Consider the following 18,953-nt stretch of genomic DNA (forward strand, 5'->3'; position numbering starts at 1 on the left):
GTGATTCCAGTGTGTGATTTCAAGAGAGGTCTTAGAGGGTTCTTGTTCACAAGAATGAAGGGCAGCTTGTTCAAGTTGCAACAGGGGAGGAGAAAGAAGGTGATGCAGTTTTCAGTTTTGACTTGTCGAGTCGAGGTAATCCAAATTAGCTACATATTAGTGTATTTCTTCTTATTCTTGAGAGCCATGTAACATCATATACTTGCTGGTTTCAATAAAAATTTCTCTCGTACTCTCTTTGTGGATATAGACGATTTTGTCGAACCTTGTAAACTTGGTGTCTTGTGTGCTTAATTGCTTTCTTGTTCTTTCATTGCATTGTGTATTTGCATGTCTTTTGTACCTACAAATTGGGGTTGGTGTAGTGAGGTGGGCCACGGGCCACTAGACAGGTGGTCAAGGTTCAATTCTCATGGGCATCTCCTCTTTGTGTAATCCATAATCATCTCCAGGTGAGTACTATATATTTTATGGATTTTTCAGGCTCAAATGTGCCCTTGGTTTTTTCACGTTAATATGGTTTTGGACATGTTTGCTAAGGTCTCACTCTCATGTAAATGTGAGAATGAACGTCACTAGCATTGGCTAACCAAACTTAAGTAGAATTCACCATATATATATATATATATATATATATATATATATATATATATATATATATATATATATATATATATATAACCATTAAGTTATGAATTTTTGGCACATTGTGAGCCATAGATTTTTTTACCTCTTTAAAAACATAATTACTTGCCATAATTACATTATTCAAAACAAGTTTCTTACTAAACAAACAATGTAGATCACATCGGTAACATTTGATCTACACAAAATTATAATTTTTTAAAGAAAAAAGTAATTTCTACTCATTAGTTCCTTACCTTCATTATTAGCCAATATTTACTATATATATATTAAAATAGTTTTTTAATAGAGAAGAGGGATGTGATTATTACATAAAGCAATTTTTCTAAGGGCTTCAAAAATCAATGGCCCACAATGTACCAAAACTTTTATATCCCATATCCCACCCATGTTCAAAATTACAAATATTTGTATTTAAAAAAACTTTTTTACCCTTTGCACATATGAACTTATATATGCAAACTTCTTCTCAAATATGTGACTATTTTTCTGCAGAACAATATTTGTTCTCAAATATCCATCTTTCTGATCTGGCGTCAAAAACTTGTATGTTTATAGTTGTTGAAAAACTAAGACATAAGCCTATAACTTTCATGTTTTCAGTCAGAACCGAAAACCCTTTTAGGGTTCCTGATTATGAGTTTCAAAACCAGAATAGAAACATGCTTTGCAGACTGAAACGATCAAATAATCTATCTTTTAGAGAATGTTTCAACCTAAAAAATGAAGGATTTAAAAAAATAAAAAAAATTTAGACAAAAATATATGTTCACTACACCTATATTACCTTGATCGATGACCAGCTGAGGAGAAACGTCTTCTACAAGATATATTGTTTCTTCTAAATATGCTAACAACGAACAATATGGGCCAAGACAAGAAAGTCCACGTAAAATATATGCCGAGTTGAAGAAGTCTGCATAAAATATACTTGAACTTGCTCATTTGTTCGAGTTCGACTTTACGAGTTTCGCAGGTAAAACAGGACATTCTTATTTGTGATTTTGGACATGCCGAGAATATCTAAAATTACATAGGATTTATCCGTACGGTACGATCGTTTCCCGTAAATAAAATGGTCAGTCGCAGACAGTAGGGGTCGGATGTTTCTGTTCAGGGCAAAAACAGAGCCCTATCCCCTCGCTCGACATTTCTCGCGCTAGGGCATTCTTCGAGTACGGCGTCGCTCGTGGCCATCTCCTTCTCCGGCGTCGCGCGTGGTATCCGGCCGGCCTCATCTCCTGCTCCGGCGGTCTCTCTCTCTAAATTTTCAATGTAGAGAAATTTATTATCATTTTTATTCTTCATCTCTGTGAAATTCACGGTCCTCGTTTGTTATTCGTGTTAATTAGTACATCCTTATCTTTCTGTTATCTCGTTCTATCTTCTCTTGCTATCATGAAACCCTAAACCCTACTTTTTTTTCTCTCTTTTCTCACAAATCTTAGCTTCAAATGAAGTGATGATGCGCTGATTCTTATGAATTTGTAATGCATTTAGTGTGCTTTTGCTAGAAACACTGTGAAAATTACGAGCTAAAGCTTTTAAGTTATGCTTGTTGTGGCTGATTCTCGAAGTTGTTCTCTTTAATTCGTGCTATGGATGCAATTGGATTGAGGTTTTGAGCGAGTCATATTACAATTCTGGCTTCATTTAGATTCTTGTGTGTCCTGTGATAATTAAGCTGTGTTGATGTACCATGTTCTTAACAAAAGGGAAACATCAAGATGACAAACCTCGTAAAGTGATTATCCTACACTAAACCAGTGCACCGTTCTCTACCTTCAACCCTGCTTCAAAAAGTTTCTAAGCACATTAACTAAGAACATTTCTGGTGGGAATTGACATTGGCAGATGCTACCCAAAAGCGCATTTGTTGTTACCCAATCTGCTACCACCATGCTTGAACTAAAAAAGAAATTTCAGACACCATAGATGTTGCAGCCCCACATATAATAATGTGCTATCAACCTACTAAAGAATGGGCAATTGTCTCTGCATGGATAGACCTCTACAGAGTAAGGCTATGATGCTGTTTTCTGCTACAGTATGATGCTTAAGCCTTCCAATTCTGCAAGGCTCTCCATTTTGATCCTTCACGGATTCATATTGAAACAAGTTGATAGGGACGTCATGAACACTGCCTTCTTGAGATCAATAGAAAACGGTAGATACTATGCCTCCTCATTGCTGTCTAAGGTGGGGGTGGGGCAAATATTAGGATGAACTGTGCCTATCACGCTGTCTTTGGAAGCAACAGTGGGGATGGAAGGAATGGAATAGGGCTAGGTTATGAGGGTGTTGGGGCCATTGTTGTTGGTGGTGGGATTGGGTTAGGTATGGGAATTCAGGGCAATAGTGGTTATCAAAGATGTGAGTATCCCATTGGGGTTGCAGGATATTATGGAGGAGGAGTTGGTGGTGGGTGCAGGGGAGGATCATTGCCCTCTTCAACAAAATGCCCATAAATCCTCTTCATTACAGTTTTAGTCTTGAAAAGCTTTTTGCTGTAGCTACTGATTATCTCTTGAGTGGCGTATGACAAAAGACAGCAGATGCTGGAAACAAGAAGCTGGTTGGTGAATGGATGTCGAGCAGCGGGGATATAAATGTGGTCATCTGTTCAAGAAACCCAATATCAAACTGTTTTTTTGCAATCAACAATAACTATGGTGAATCTTAACATCTTTCTGGAAGTTCATTTCAATCAAAAACTTCTCTTTTACCTTCCTAATTATCCTTCACATCCACCACCTTTTCAGTTTTTTCACAAGTCTATTCCCCAAAGCTTTCATGGTGGTAAAATTTGGCAATCAATGGGCACAATCGAAATTCCCACCTCACACATGTATATACTATATGCCAATTAGTTGGTATAGTTGAATCACTTCTCCTAGTGAAGAAACACGGTTCTTTGTTATATATATATATATATATACGAACTAGAGTGTGAATTGAGATTTTCATGGTTTTTTTTCTTAAATCTGACTGTACGGATGTGATCTACATGCTTGGTTTTAGGGGAACCGGCTCTTGAATCATCCAATTGTGATGCATAAGCAAGATTTTTTAAGGCTTGAAAATCGATGGCTCAGAATTTTCAAAAACATTCAAGCATCTAAAAACCATGTTTTTTGTCGAAAAAACATGACCCAATAGTCGATTCCTAGCAAATGGATGATGTTGAACTAGAGTTACCAAAAGCTTCTCAAATAGGTGAGAGGCACACTTCTCAGAAGCTCACTTTGAAAGTGCGATACTCCTCGCTTTCGAAACTTGATGGGAATGCCTATTCTCCCATGCTTTTCCTATGCTTCCTGCACATTTTGTTCAAGTTTTCCTATGTGTTTTCTATATGTTTCTATCAAACTTCTTTTAATGTTGTCCATGTGCTTCCTCTTGCGCTGCCTGCACACTTTCCATATGCTTTCTCTAAATTGGTAACCATCATTTTTTAGATTTGAAAAAAGTTTAATTCTTACATTAAAAATTATGAAATCTAAAATTAATTATTTTACTTTAGTTTTATTTGCTTCCCATTTAATTCTCATATCGCCTTATTTTTCAATTCTTGTTTCACTTTCTAATTGATTCCTCGCTTCCCACTTCCTATAAATTTTAAAATGTATCGCTTCCGCTTTTTGCATCATTTCTCACTCTTGTTTCCTAGTTAGGGAACCTTGTGCTGAACGCATTTGTAGAGTCGGATTTGCAAAAAAGCATCGGAAAGGCCTAGTTCACATTGTAGTTCTCATATTCTAGTGGCTATATATATATATATATATTATAGAGTAATGTGTTCCTTAGGCTCCCTTTTTCATTAGATCTCGTTAGGCTCCTTCAAAAACCGTAGTTTTAAGTATTTTTTCTCACATCTAACACCATAGATGTGATCTATAGGTTTTCTTTAGTGGGAAGTGACTTTTGGATAGCCAGAATGTATACCGGTTTTTCTGGTGATCCAAAATCAATGGCTATGAAGGTACCAGTTTTTCCCAGCTCAGAAAAACATGTTTTTTCATTGAAAAACATGATCCAAGAGTCGATTCCCACTATATCGAGCATGCTAAACACATCTAATGGTTCATATCCATCATAAAACACTTAAAACTTATGGGGCAGAACAAGAAATGCGGCCTAATATGTTCAATTCTCTCTCTCATATATATATATATATATATATAATGGGATATCATTTCCTACCCTCATGGGTAAGGAGTCTGAGGACCCCCCTAGTTAGAACTCATAGGGGGAGGTTGTTCTTACCAAATCTGACCTCATAGATATTTTCAACATGGTCAAAATAGTAGGAATCGACCCTTGGATCATATTTTTTTTGCTGATAATACTGCTGTTGCAATCTGCCTGTGTGGGAGGAATTGGTGATGTATAATCTTTTCTGCTGCCTATTAGTGCAAATAAGGTGTACATTTCTTTTGTCCCTCTGTTCTTCCAGTATTATGGTTGGGTTGGTGTCAAAATTTTATTTATTTGTGAGGTTTGTGTGGTTTTATGGTAATTATGATATTTCATTTATATTATTTAAGCATCAAATGCATATTTTAGAACTTGATTGAACTCTATGAGTCATCATTCACTTCGCTTCTGTATTTTTCTTTTTTAACAAAATTGCCTGAATTTTCTTATTTTTCTTATTGTTTTGAAATTTTCTGACTTTAATTTAAAATGTGTCTTTTAAATAGATTGGTTCTAATCATTTTGATTTGATTTAATTCAGGTGGATTTGGGACTTTTTGTCGAAAGCTGATTTGATTAAAAAGTCTACTCCTAACAACATTTATGCATAACTGATGATGCTTCTATGTCACCATCTTCCTCGCCATCCCTTTTTATCCATCCTCATCCCCAACAAACAACCCTTTCGCATCATCACACCACCTTTCTCTGTCACTCGCTGCAGCCACACTGCTACTTCCACCACTCCACAACCGTCCCTCCTCCCAACTCCGCTGCTCCCACATGACTATAGTGGTGGTTTCACACCAACCCCAATACACATTCCATTAGAGAAGCTCTTCATCCCTCCTGAAGTCAACGTTTCAGCTGTGGATCCTTCGAGCTATCGGATCCTCAAGGGCTCCAACATCGTACTGGGTCCTTATACCAAGGATTCTCACATTTCCCAGGCAGAATTTATCAAGAGCAGCCCCAGGCAGGAGGATTGCCCCTCGGATGGGCTACCAGAGTTCGCCCTTGTTGGCCGCTCCAATGTTGGCAAGTCTTCCCTCCTCAACTCTCTTGTCCGCAGGAAGCAGCTTGCCCTCACCTCGAAGAAACCAGGCATGTCGCTTCTTCCTCTTTCTCTTCTTCTTCGTCTTGTTTCCGTCTTTTGTTTCTTCAAGGGAGTAAGAATCAATAAATAGTTCAAGAGGGTGTTGCCAAGGCCAACAATGTATTTTATGCAAGAGAGTGAGGGTAAGCTAGATTCCACTAGAAAGGGTGCTTCGTAATAGTTGGCCGTCAATGGAACAGAGAGGTGCAGGAGGGGCATCCTTCTGCTATTTGGCTTTGTTTTTCTTGTATTAGAAAAAAATACCATATGGTAATGGAGGTATTCATTACCAATGGAGGGTTGGAACAATATATGATATTTGGAGCTCAGGATGTGAATCATTTGCCGTAGAGGCAATAGATAGAAAGAAATTCTGCTCTCTCCAATTCTTCTTAGTACTTGGGGTAGGATCAAATCAACTACTTGGTGAGATGAAATGATATCAGCATTTAAAAAGCAAAAACCAAGGAAAAAGGAAATAGAAAAGATGGCAGACAGAGTTGCTCTTGTGCAGTTGAACTATAAAACTGTCTTCCTTGTAAATCTTGAAATGAGCAATTAAGTTACATAGAGGTTACAACCAACAGGTAAGGTGCTAAGAGCAAAAATATCCAATGAAGCATCACAATGAGAGCCTTTGTGACAATAATTTCAAGCTTCTGTTGATTCCTATGAATGGACATTCAATTTCTTGATCTTCAACCTTGTCCTCAACAAACTACTGATCTATCAGAACACACTCAGAGTCTCAGACTTTGATCTTGTTGGCAATTCAGACTTTTCAGTCACCCTTTGGTATGAACAAAAAGAAAGGTTGGAACTTGGAAGTGTCATATTCCCTAAGTAGGGTGCATTGAGCATGCTTATGGATAAACAAAACACACGATTACAGTAATGCTTATGCGAGAATGCTATATCGTAATTTAAGGCTTTCCTATGGTGGGTCATGACGTATGATCTATGTCACATGGGTGCGGGTGCGGCACAATTTTAAAATTTTTGGACACGGGGACTCGGCAAAAAAAATAAATTATATATATATATATATAATTTTATTTTATTTTTAAAATGCCACAACACAGCACTGTGACTGTGCACAGTCACAGTCACATACTGTGTGTGACTGTGCACACTGCACAGACTGTGCAGTCACAGTCTGTGACTGCAGCACAGTCACAGTCTGTGACTGCAGCACTGTCACAACACTGTGCCTCTTTTTATATATATATTTTTAAATAAAAAATATAAAAAATTGATTTTTTAGGGACATTTTTGGACTCGGTCAAAGTTGACCGAGTCCAAAATGTGGACGGACTCGGCCTAGACTCGTTGACCGAGTCCGACTCGGCATTGACCGAGTCCGGGCCGAGTCCGAAGCCGCACCCGTGTCGGGGCGTGTCGACTCGGGTGCAGCACCTCCTTAGCCGAGTCCGTGTGACATAGCTTATGATCAAGCATACTTTTTTTTTTGTCAGTTCAAGTGATTGTAGCCTAGTATACATCTGTCTTTTTTAGCATTTAGCACTTATTGTACCTGGGGATGTTCTCTGGTGGACAATGATGAAGAAAGGTGTTTCTCTCAAGTACATTAGTATAATTAAAGATATGTACGAAAGAGTAGTAACCAATGTTCGCACTTATGAAGGGGTGACAACCAATTTTCCTATAACGGTTGGGTTACATCAAGGATCTGCATTAAGCCCTTTCCTATTTGCTATAGTGATGGATGAGCTTACTAGATCAATTAAAGAAAATGTGCCGTGGTGTATGTTGTTTGCTGATGATATTGTTTTGATTGATGAGTCTAGAGCTGAGGTTAATGCTAAGTTAGAATTATGGAGACAGACATTGGAAGCAAGATGTTTTAAGTTGAGTAAGAGTAAGACAAAATATATGGAATGTCGGTTTAGTAAGCAACGAAGTAGTGATGGGAGTGTAGTGAAGCTTGGTGAGCAAGAAATACCGATGGATGACTGTTTCAAATATTTGGGATCTATCATTCAAAAGTATAGAGAAATTGATGGAAATGTAAATCATAGGATAAAGGTTGGGTGGATGAAATGGAAGAGTGCAACTGGAGTGTTGTGCGATCGTAGAATGCCATTGCGGTTGAAGGAAAAGTTTTATAGGATGACTATTAGGCCCGCTTTAGTATATAGTACGGAATGTTGGGCTGCCAAGAGACATCATATTCAAAAAATGAGTGTAGCCGAGATGTGTATGCTTAGATGGATGTGTAGAAATACAATAAAAGATAAGATTTGAAACGAGGAGATACGTAAGAAGGTAGGCGTTGCATCCATTGAAAATAAGATGAGAGAGAATCATTTACGGTGGTTTGGACATATTCGGCGAAGACCTAATGATGCTCCAGTTAGGATGGAGAAATGGGAAAATATATTTGTTAAAAGAGGTCGGGGTAGGCCTAAGAAGACTTGGATGGAGATGATAGGAAAGGATATGAATGCTTTGAACCTCACCGAGGACATGGCATTGGATAGAAATGATTGGAGGAGAAGGATTCATGTGGAAGACCCAGAATGATTTTCTTTTTTGGTTCATATCGCCGACCCCAATTGTTTTGGGATGAAGGCGTAGTTGTTGTTGTTGTATTGGCCCATAACTTATGACCCTCTTGACTCTGCTAAATTACCAACATTTCCCTAAGCATTGGCACTCTTAAGAGGAAACTCATCACTAAAGATTTTTTCTGTTCATTGTAAAATATCACAAAAAACTAGGTCGATATAATCCTCTGCTTGTTGTTTAAGTATGTCCGTAATATATATATATATATATATATATATATATATATATATATATATATATATATATATCAGAGGATTATATTGACCTAATTGTGTGATATTCCAAGATGTTGATGTCTTCCTCAATTTGATTATGGACTCATTATAGACCACTTCAAAAAGTCTAGCTGCGGGAATTTTTTGCTTAATCTGGTTTCCTAGATGTGTTTACGAGCATTTATTTACTAGAAAGAGCATTTATTTACTAGGAAACATGCTTTGGATCAAACTGTTTCAATCACACACACACACACACGTGTTGTTGATTCTCTTTTAGCCGAATGTAAGTTGATCTCATTATAACCAACATATTGTTGCAGGGAAGACACAATGCATCAATCATTTTTTGATTAACAATAGCTGGTACCTTGTGGACTTGCCTGGATACGGGTAAATTCAAGAATGATTTCCTTCCAATGTGATCCTTTCTTGTTATTTTGTTGCACGTCATGGTATGGGATTATTTGGACTACAAGATCAAACTAGATCATGGAACAGGACCTGACAAGTAATGTTCACTTTTCCATCTGTATGAATCTCTAATTGGTTATGTATTTCAATAAGGAACTCCTAAAGGATGCTTATACTCAAACCCAATGTGTCTGATCTAGAATTTCCACTGATTCTAGGCTTGGATCCAATTCAAAGTTTCATATAAATCATAAAATGGACCAAATCTCATTTGGTTCAACTTTTTTATGTTCCTAAGCTATGTCACAAAGATTCGTGGACACGAGGACATGTGACGCGAGTTTAACTCCCAAGTTCGGATTTTTCTTGGAAAATAGGACATGAGGACACGGAATTTTTAAATTTTTAATCAATAAAAAACTATTTTTGGATATTTTAGTATAGTAAAATGCATTTTTATTGAAAATGTCAAAAAGTATTAAATATTAATAAAAATTATAAAAATAATGGCCGTATGTGTCGGTGTGTCTGAGCGTGTCCACTCATGTCACCAGGGCCACACACCCAAAATGCATGTCCCTGTGACATACATAAATATACCTTGTAGATCTTAATAAAAATTGGTAAATGATCTTGATAGTAGAAATAAAAGATGAGAACTCCATTTGTACTAAAGGTATTTGCCCACAACATTGTTTCTAAAGTTAGTGTTGCTTTGTTTGATCAGTTGTGCAAGATTTCTCCAATGCCAAGTGTTTCTGTTTCTTCCAGGTTGTGTGCATATTTGTTGCTTGATGATAATCAATTCCCTAATTGACTTGTCTTTTTAGGCCTTGTTTGGAAACTAGGAGCTGGGATAGGAATTAATGCATTTGGCGAAAACTTGGTCAAACTACCTTGTAGTGGTCGTTTGGAAACTGGTAGCTGGGATGGATGTTTATGCATTTGGGATGGGAAGTGAGGTCCTCTCACCTTTATATTTACACTAAAGAATGGAATCCATGGCTACCACCTCCAAGAGGTGGTAGCTGCCAAATCCAGGATTTGGCAGTTCCCACTTCCTCAAATGGCACTTCCTATCCCAGCTACTAGTTTCCAAACAAGGCCTTATTTGCTCTCTGTCCAAGTTATGGATGGTTTTAAAATAGTCTTTTTGTTGATATTACTTTAATTATTTATTTTATTGTTTATCCTTGAAAAGAAAGAGAATGTAATACATATTTCATCAGTAACCAGAGGAATATATTTTTGGTTAGTTTGATGAATGTCAAACCATCATCAGCCCATGTTACCATGGCAGTGGAATAGCATGCAATTTTTTTCTGAAACAAGCCGAAAGCTGTGTGTGTGTGCCTTTGTGTGTGAATATGGGTTCATGTGTGCCTTCACCACACACACACACTCACAGACGGTTAATCGTCAGATTTTCTAGTGATATTCAAAACAAAATGGTTAATAAGGGGTGGAACATTTATTTGACCAACTTCTTACTTAAGAAAAAGAGTCAAGTATAATTAGAAAAGGAACCATACTGGGGGACAATTAATAGGTTAGCATGTAACGAGATATTGCGGAAATATAAAGAGTGCTTATAAGCACTTACAACAATGAATAAAGGAGACAATATCACAAGTCCACTAAGGGACAATACAAGCACAAGCCTTTAAGAAGGCAACAATATAAAAAGCCTCTTATTGAAAAGAGAGAGAGCTCTCAAGAATGAAAAATATACAAGGGGTTCACCCCTATTTATACAAGAGAGGGAGAGGAGAGAAAGGAAGGTCAAAGGCCTCAAAAGGAGAGCCCAAAAGGGGGCTCCCATGGAGTCGTTGGGAGCCCCCAACGGTCACATTTGTGACCGTTGGGGGCTCCAACGACTCTATGGTTGGAGCCCCTTTTGGTCCTTAAAAAATACAAAAAAGAAATGTAAAAAAGAAAAAAAGAAAATTACATTTTAACAAAACTCGAAAATAGTTGTTTTCTAAAACAACTATGTGAAATTATAAAAATACCCCTATCGGGTATTGATGTATATATATATATATATATATATATATATATATATATATATATATATATATATATATATATATATATATATATATGAGGTACATTTTAACACCCCCCCTCAAACTTTACGAGGAAATGACAGAAAGTTTGCCAAGAAGAAACATGAAGCGAGGAGCCGGAAGAGCTTTAGTAAAGAAGTCCGCCAACTGATATTCTGAAGTGACATACTGTAGAGCAATTGTTCATCGTAAGTATTCGTCACGAACATAGTGGCAATCCATTTCGATGTTTTGTACGCTCATGGAAGGTATGATTGCTTGCAATATAGATGACACTCTTGTTGTCGCAACATAATTTTGAGGCTTCGGTAATATCAACCCCCATGTCTTTAAGCAGACTGCAAAGCCATACAACTTCCATTGTCGTGGTTGCCATAACCCGATACTTAGCTTTAGTGGATGATAATGAAACTTTCTGTTGCTTCTTGCATCGCCAGGCAATTAAAGAGTCCCCTAAAAAGACACAAAAACCAGTAGTTGAGACTCGATCATTAGGATTACTTCCCCAATCTGCATCAGTATAAGCAAGAAGATTCAAGGAAGAAGAGGATAGAAATAACCCTTTATTGATGGTATTCTGAATGTAACGGATGATCCGGAGAACAACACTCATATGCACAGTTGTAGGAGCATGCTGAAATTGGCTAACTGAATGAACCACATGGGTGATATATAGTCTGGTGATGGTTAAATAGGTAAGAGACCCAATGAGTTGTCTGTAGGGTGTGGGGTCTTCCAGAAGAACTCCATCCTCCAACCGTAATTTGGCATTAATAACCTCGGGAGTCTCTACTTTTTTGTCATCAGAAATCCTAAACTTAGAACAGATATTTGCAACAAGCTTCATCTGTGACAAAATATATCCTCGAGAAGAGTATGCAACTTCAATTCCAAGAAAATATCTAAGAAAGCCTAAATCAGACATATCAAAATTATTTTTTAACATATTTTTAACATCAATAATACTATTTTGATCATTCCCAATGATAATCATATCATCAACATAAAGTAACAATATTATGATACTAGTACCTGCATTTTTAACAAAAAGAGCAGTGTCAGTATAACAAGAGTGAAATCCTAACTTTATCATGATATCACTGAAACGATCATACCAAGCCTTAGGAGCTTGTTTAAGACCATACAAGGCCTTTAGATGCCGAAGTGTTTGACCTTGCTTAATATTAATTCCAGGTGGCGGATCCATGTAAACTTTTTCACTTAAACTTTCATTTAAAAAAGCATTTTTTACGTCAAGTTGATAAATAGGCCATTTTTTGGTTGATACTACAACTATTAAGGTCCTGACACTGGTCATTCGAGCTACGGGAGCGAATGTTTCTTCATAATCAATGCCATATTCTTGGGAGTATCCCTTAGCGACTAATCTAGCTTTATATCGTTTCAAAGAGCCATCGCTTTTAGTTTTAACTTTGAAGACCCAGCGACATCCAATAGGTTTTTTGTGTGGGGGTAGATTAACTATTTCCCAAGTATTAGCCTTTTTTAATGCATTTAGTTCAACTTGCATTGCTTCAACCCAATGTGGTATAGATTTAGCTTGATTATAGTGAGCGGGTTCAAAATAAGAATGCAGGGTTATTAAACATGCCCGATAGTTGGGTGTTAAGGAATCATAGGATACAAACCTATTTGGGGGTATTGATATTCTAGAAGATGTCTAACTTGTGGTTCCTCAGTAGATTCAGAAATTTGAGAGTATTTTTGGAGGGCACTAATAGGGTTTTCTTGATTTCTTCTTGAGTAAACATTCATATTTGTATCACTATCATTTGAGGGTATTATATCAAGATGGGACGCCTCACATGTATCTTCTATGTTTTCAAGAAAATCTTCTTGTATGTCATCAATAAGATCATATAAAAATATGTAATCAATTTCATTTGTTTCTTCTATTTTATCAAAATCATTCTCTTCTTCTAGAAAAGTTGCATCTTTTGAAACATATAGTTTATCATTCTTTAAATCATAACATCTATACCCTTTTTGATTTTCACCATATCCTAGAAAAACACATTCAATTGCTTTTGGAGACAACTTATCACTTTTATGTAATAGGACAAAGCATTTGCAACCAAAAATACGAAGACGATTGAAATCGGGTGAAAGTTTAAAGAGCTTTTCATAGGGAGAAGCATTTTTTAATTTAGAAGAGGGCATTCTATTGATTAGATAAGTTGCGGTTAGAACGGCTTCGGCCCAAAACTTCTTTGGAATATTTCTAGAAACAAGTAACGTTCTAGCGGTTTCTATAATGTGCCTATGTTTTCTTTCTGCTAGACCATTTTGTTGAGGGGTCCTAGGACATGACTTTTGATGACAAATTTCACTTTGGGTTAAATAGTTTTGAAATTCGTGAGATAAATATTCACCACCGGAATCGGATCTCAAAACAGATATGTTATTTTGGAATTGATTTTGAATTTTTCTATGAAAATCTTTAAAGAAGGTAAATACTTCTGATTTATGACTAAGAAAATAAATCCAAACATACCGAGTAAAGTCATCAATAAAAGTAACATAATACGAATAGCTCCCTTTAGACATAACCAGAGAAGGCCCCCAAACATCCGAATGCACCAATTCAAAAGGTTTTGATAAAAGAAAAGTTCTAGTTGGAAATGGAATAGACTTCATTTTTCCAAAAATGCAATCTTTGCAATTAATTTTTTTTTCCTTACAAAATTTGTTTCCAAAAGGAAAGAGATACATTTTGGAATAACTTGGATGACCAAGTCTTTTATGCCAAGTTTCCATGTTTTTTTCTTGGACATAAGAACAAAAATAATTTGTAGGGAGATTGAGATGGTCCATATAATAGAGGTCTCCTTTTCTATGGCCTTGCCCAATCCGCTTCCCGGACCGGAGATCCTGCACAAAGCAACCATTATATGAGAAAGATATTTCACATCCATGGTCGGCAATTTGGGAGACCGAAAAATGTTTAAATTTAGTTTGGGAACAACTCTTACTTTTGGAACACAAAAATTTTGAGAATCTTTAAAAGAGCCAATACTTGAAATTTTTAAAAAGGTTCCATCGGCCGTAGAGACACAAGAGTCCTTTGAATTGGTGCAAACATCAATAAGTGCATTTTCATGGGGGGTCATATGAAAAGAGGCTCCGAAGTCAAGGATCCAAGAATACGTACCGGGTGATGATGTAGAAGCAATAGCCGCACCCGATGTGGAGGAAGAAACTTTTAGAATTTGTTGGAGAGCCATAGATATTTGCCCAAGAGTTTCCTTGAGGTCATTGTTCTTGCCTTCATCTTCTTTGATGGTAGTTTCTTCAAGAGAGGCTACCTTAGGCTTGAAAGTTCCATTAAGCTTTGGGCAAGCGGGTTTAATGTGACCCGACTCATAGCAATGATGACAAACAATCATTTTTCTTCCTCCATTGTAGTTTTCTTGTTTCCCAAAATGAGGAGGTTTATAGGTTCTTACATTGTTACCCGATTTTGATACAACAAGTACTTCATCAACATGTTTACTCATGCCAAGCCTTGTCTCCTCTTGAGTGATTTCGGCAATAGCATCCTCAATAGGAGGAAAAATAGATCTATGGAGAAGTGAGGATCTCACTTGCTTAAATTCGGGATGTAGCCCAAAAAGAAATTGGAACAATCGTTCTTGTTCCATTTGTTTTTGTCTTAAATCAATATCTTCCATAGAAACCCATTTTGGCTCTAAAAGAGCCAATTCATCCCATAGTGGGTTTAGGGCACTATAATAGTCTTGAATGCTAGAATCACCTTGTTTGGTGGTCCTAATCTTTTCTTGCAAGAAATATGCTCTTGCAAGATCCTTTTGGGTATACATACCCTTCATAAAGGACCAAGCCTCATTGGCTCTACGAAATTTAGCTATATTAGCACATACCTTAAGCTCAACATTGTTCATAAACCACGCAAGGATTTTCGCGTGATTACTTTCCCAATCTTCCACTTCTTTTTGATGATTTTCAATGGCCTTGAGGCGAGCATCTCCTTCAAGAGCCTTTTCTTGACCTCCTTCGTTCTTCGTGAGCATAAACTTAGGTTCTGGAACGGTACCCATGACAAAACCCCAAAGTTTCTTTCCTTTGAGATTATTTTTCATTGCCGATGCCCACATCATATAGTTCTTTCCATTGAGCTTGAAGGATAGGTCAATCTTTGCCTCCATGATGTTTCCAAGAAGTGAGAAGAGATCAACAAAATATGAAATACATGAACCACACCTTTCCTTCAAGAATCGAGTGACTCTGATACCATGTAACGAAATATTGCGGAAATATAAAAAGTGCTTATAAGCACTTACAACAATGAATAAAGGAGACAATATCACAAGTCCACTAAGGGACAATACAAGCACAAGCCTTTAAGAAGGCAACAATATAAAAAGCCTCTTATTGAAAAGAGAGAGAGCTCTCAAGAATGAAAAATATACAAGGGGTTCACCCCTATTTATACAAGAGGGAGAGGAGAGAAAGGAAGGCCAAAGGCCTCAAAAGGAGAGCCCAAAAGGGGGCTCCCATGGAGTCGTTGGGAGCCCCCAACGGTCACATTTGTGACCGTTGGGGGCTCCAATGACTCTATGGTTGGAGCCCCTTTTGGTCCTTAAAAAATACAAAAAAGAAATGTAAAAAATAAAAAAAGAAAATTACATTTTAACAAAACTCGAAAATAGTTGTTTTCTAAAACAACTATGTGAAATTACAAAAATACCTGTATCGTGTATTGATGTAATATATATATATATATATATATATATATATATATATATATATATATATATATATATATGAGGTACATTTTAACATAGCAGACTAATATCCTTTCTATGAAGGAACAGCCATACCCATTGTGTCCCATATTTTAGGTGCTGGGAAGAGGCATGCTAGGGTGAGTTCTAATCTCATTTTTTCTTATTGAGATTAAAAAATGAGATTTTATCATAACTTCAGAGAATTGAGTATGTCATGGATGACTAGAAAGTACTTTCATTTCTTTTAATTAATGTGATAAGATGAGAGTATCTTGAGAGTTGAGGCAAAACCAATATGGCAATATGCCTCTAAGTTGACTCTTCGGGGGTGTTTGCTTGTCAAGAGGGTGCTGCAGCACCTCTTCCACGGACTCTCCTTCCGCTGAAAAGGAATCGGATGCACCCCCCCCCCCCCCCCCAAATGGGAACCGTTTCCGCTGAAAAGGGGGGTCCAGCGTTGATTTCGGGCTCCCTTTCCTCGCAGAAATGGAACCCGATGTTTGTTTTGCCACTGTGGGCCCCACAGAAACGCATCGACGGGCATGCGTTTCCGTGGAAAGCCCCAGCTTTCGGTGACAAGCAAACACCCCTTAAGATCAGAACAAGATAATTACCTTACTGTCCATCCCCTACCAAATTTTATGGCCACATGGAAGATGCTGATGGTTTTTCTTTTCTCATCCTTTCTCTTTTAATTCTCAGAAGGCTGATGGTTTTCTTCTCAACACCTCCCTTATCTTTTTGTTAATTCTCATAAATACCTGATGAAAAGACAAAGCCTAGGATTAGATGGTATTCCTGCAGCGGCAGGATAGAGATTGTCTAATTGACAAGATTGTTCGCACTTCAACTTGATTACAAGAAAAATGTCTTAAAGGAACGATCATTTAGTTCTTCCTATGAAAACAAAGTGAAATCTAGAATTATGCTAATGCCTGTGAACTAAAAACATTCACTCCTCTGATTGTTTTGGAGAGAACAGTGGATATTGCTTCCTTGTCAAAGAAGTGAAGAAGTTTTGAGAGGGAAAGTAACTCTAGTAAAGAGTTAAAATAAAGTAGTTAACAATTTGATCTATGCTAAGGAAGATAAGCATTTCTATGGTATGCAAAAATTACCTATAAATGCATTCTAAGGCATGAGCATATGCAAACCACATATAAGAGACAAACTGTGTGCAAAAGTCCAGGTAAAATTGCCTATTCTGAGACTTGTTTGAGTTCGTTATAGATCTCCAATTGATAAGAATATTTAAGATGTTCTTAACATGGTGCATGTCTCTCTGGCTCTCGATTATAGCTAACAGAAGAATCTGAAAACAGTTCCTATGATGACTTTTTTTTTAAATGACAAGGAACCCTCGCCGAGAACCAGGTCACTTAATGGGCCCACCTCCTTGCAAGGTAAACTCTGAGTGGGGTCACCAACACCCAAGCCCTTACGGAGCCCACCAGTTCCTATGATGACTTTAAGAAGTCCTTTTAAGCAAGTGCTATGTTTGTGTGAAATGTTTTTCCTCTTTGGGTTCATTCTACATTATTAATATTTGGAATGCCAGTTTGACATCAGCATCATGCATGGTTTTATAAAATTATTTTTTTTGTATTTGTCAGTGTAAATCCTTGTAGCTATTGTTGTTGATATAATATCCATATGAATTTGATAGATATGCAGCTGCACCACAGCAAGCCCGGACTAATTGGGATGAGTTCACTAGAAAGTACTTCCTCAATCGATCAACTCTAGTTTCTGTTTTTCTCCTGATTGATGCCAGCATACCTGCAAAGCAGATTGATCTGGAATATGCACGCTGGCTTGGAGAACATCAGGTAATCCACTGGTTTAGTTCAGAGCACCGTGCACATCTTTAAGGGCTCTTTTCATATATAGGGGCAATACAAGTTTAAAACAATGTTTGAACTCTGACCAATGTTATCATTTGTGAGCACCTAATCATTTTCATAAGGTTTCTTATATCAAAATGCCCCTCATGGTTACGATTCATTTCTGATTTCTTACCTTTCCAAACTTTCTGGAACTAAGTCAGATTGGTCATTTCTGTTGTAGAAAAAAATGACATGAGAAACTGAATGTTTACCAACATTGCTCATTGTTCATTGTTCAGATCCCGATGACATTAGTTTTTACCAAATGTGACAAACGGAAGAAGAGGAAAAATGGTGGCAAGAAACCTGAAGAGAACATGGAAGATTTTCAGACACTGATATCAGAGTTCTTCCAACAGGCTCCTCCTTGGATCATGACAAGCAGCGTCACCAATCTAGGTCGGGATGAGATCCTGTTACACATTGCTCAGCTTAGAAACTATTGGCAAAAGCACTAGAAGTATGATCATCCAGCACCTTCTAAAAACTAAAACCTCTGATAGTCCAGGTCTCTGATAACATATGAGCAGGTGCCTGTATTTGAAAATTGTTCGTGCATGTGTATACAGATTTTTATGCATGATTGATCATGTATATATATTTGCTTTTTGTTCTTGTCCTAATTATGATTAGGTGTTTGTTTGTGATTGATTACATATGCACAGGTTATTGATGATTGTCTGATCTCAAAATCACTTGTTTTTTGGTTTCTTGTCATACATATGAGCAGGAGCTTCTTTGTGATTATGTATGCACAAGTTTGTTTTGATACACAGATATATCAGTAATGACACCTACTCCAGATCCAACGGCTGTGATGCATGCAGATCTCCCACTTTAAGTATACATGCATACCTTAAATGTTTCTCTCTCATCCTTTCTCATGCAACTGCCTTAAATGCACTCTCATTCCTTAAATGTTTCTCTCTCATCCTTTCCCATGCAACTGCCTTAAATTCACTCTTTCTCGCCTTTCCATGCAAATGCATTAAATGGCACACACACACACACACTCTCTCTCTCTCAAAGTTGGATACGGTGGTAGATATTATTAGACATGGATGATGGCATGT

General features: G+C 37.1%; 1 protein-coding gene across 3 annotated transcripts; it reads left to right on the forward strand.

Annotated features, from left to right (window-relative positions):
• The first annotated feature begins 1,604 nt into the window (after positions 1-1,604).
• On the forward strand, positions 1,605-18,536 carry LOC149838788 (GTP-binding protein At2g22870-like). 3 transcript variants are annotated; one of them, XM_090006817.1, is made up of 5 exons: positions 1,605-1,621; positions 5,384-5,946; positions 9,066-9,135; positions 17,661-17,823; positions 18,120-18,536. In XM_090006817.1, exons 2-5 carry the CDS (start codon positions 5,457-5,459, stop codon positions 18,336-18,338), a joined length of 942 nt encoding a protein of 313 aa, XP_089862943.1. In that variant the 5' UTR covers positions 1,605-1,621; positions 5,384-5,456; the 3' UTR covers positions 18,339-18,536. The 3 variants fall into 3 exon arrangements, with proteins under 3 accessions (XP_089862943.1, XP_089862942.1, XP_089862941.1); XM_090006816.1 differs by lacking the exon at positions 1,605-1,621 and adding an exon at positions 1,718-1,920; XM_090006815.1 differs by lacking the exon at positions 1,605-1,621 and adding an exon at positions 1,726-1,897.
• The last annotated feature ends 417 nt before the right edge of the window (positions 18,537-18,953 follow it).

This window comes from Nuphar pumila, chromosome 5 (genome assembly GCF_984573655.1).
Source record: "Nuphar pumila chromosome 5, dmNupPumi1.hap1.1, whole genome shotgun sequence".
Lineage (NCBI taxonomy): Eukaryota > Viridiplantae > Streptophyta > Magnoliopsida > Nymphaeales > Nymphaeaceae > Nuphar > Nuphar pumila.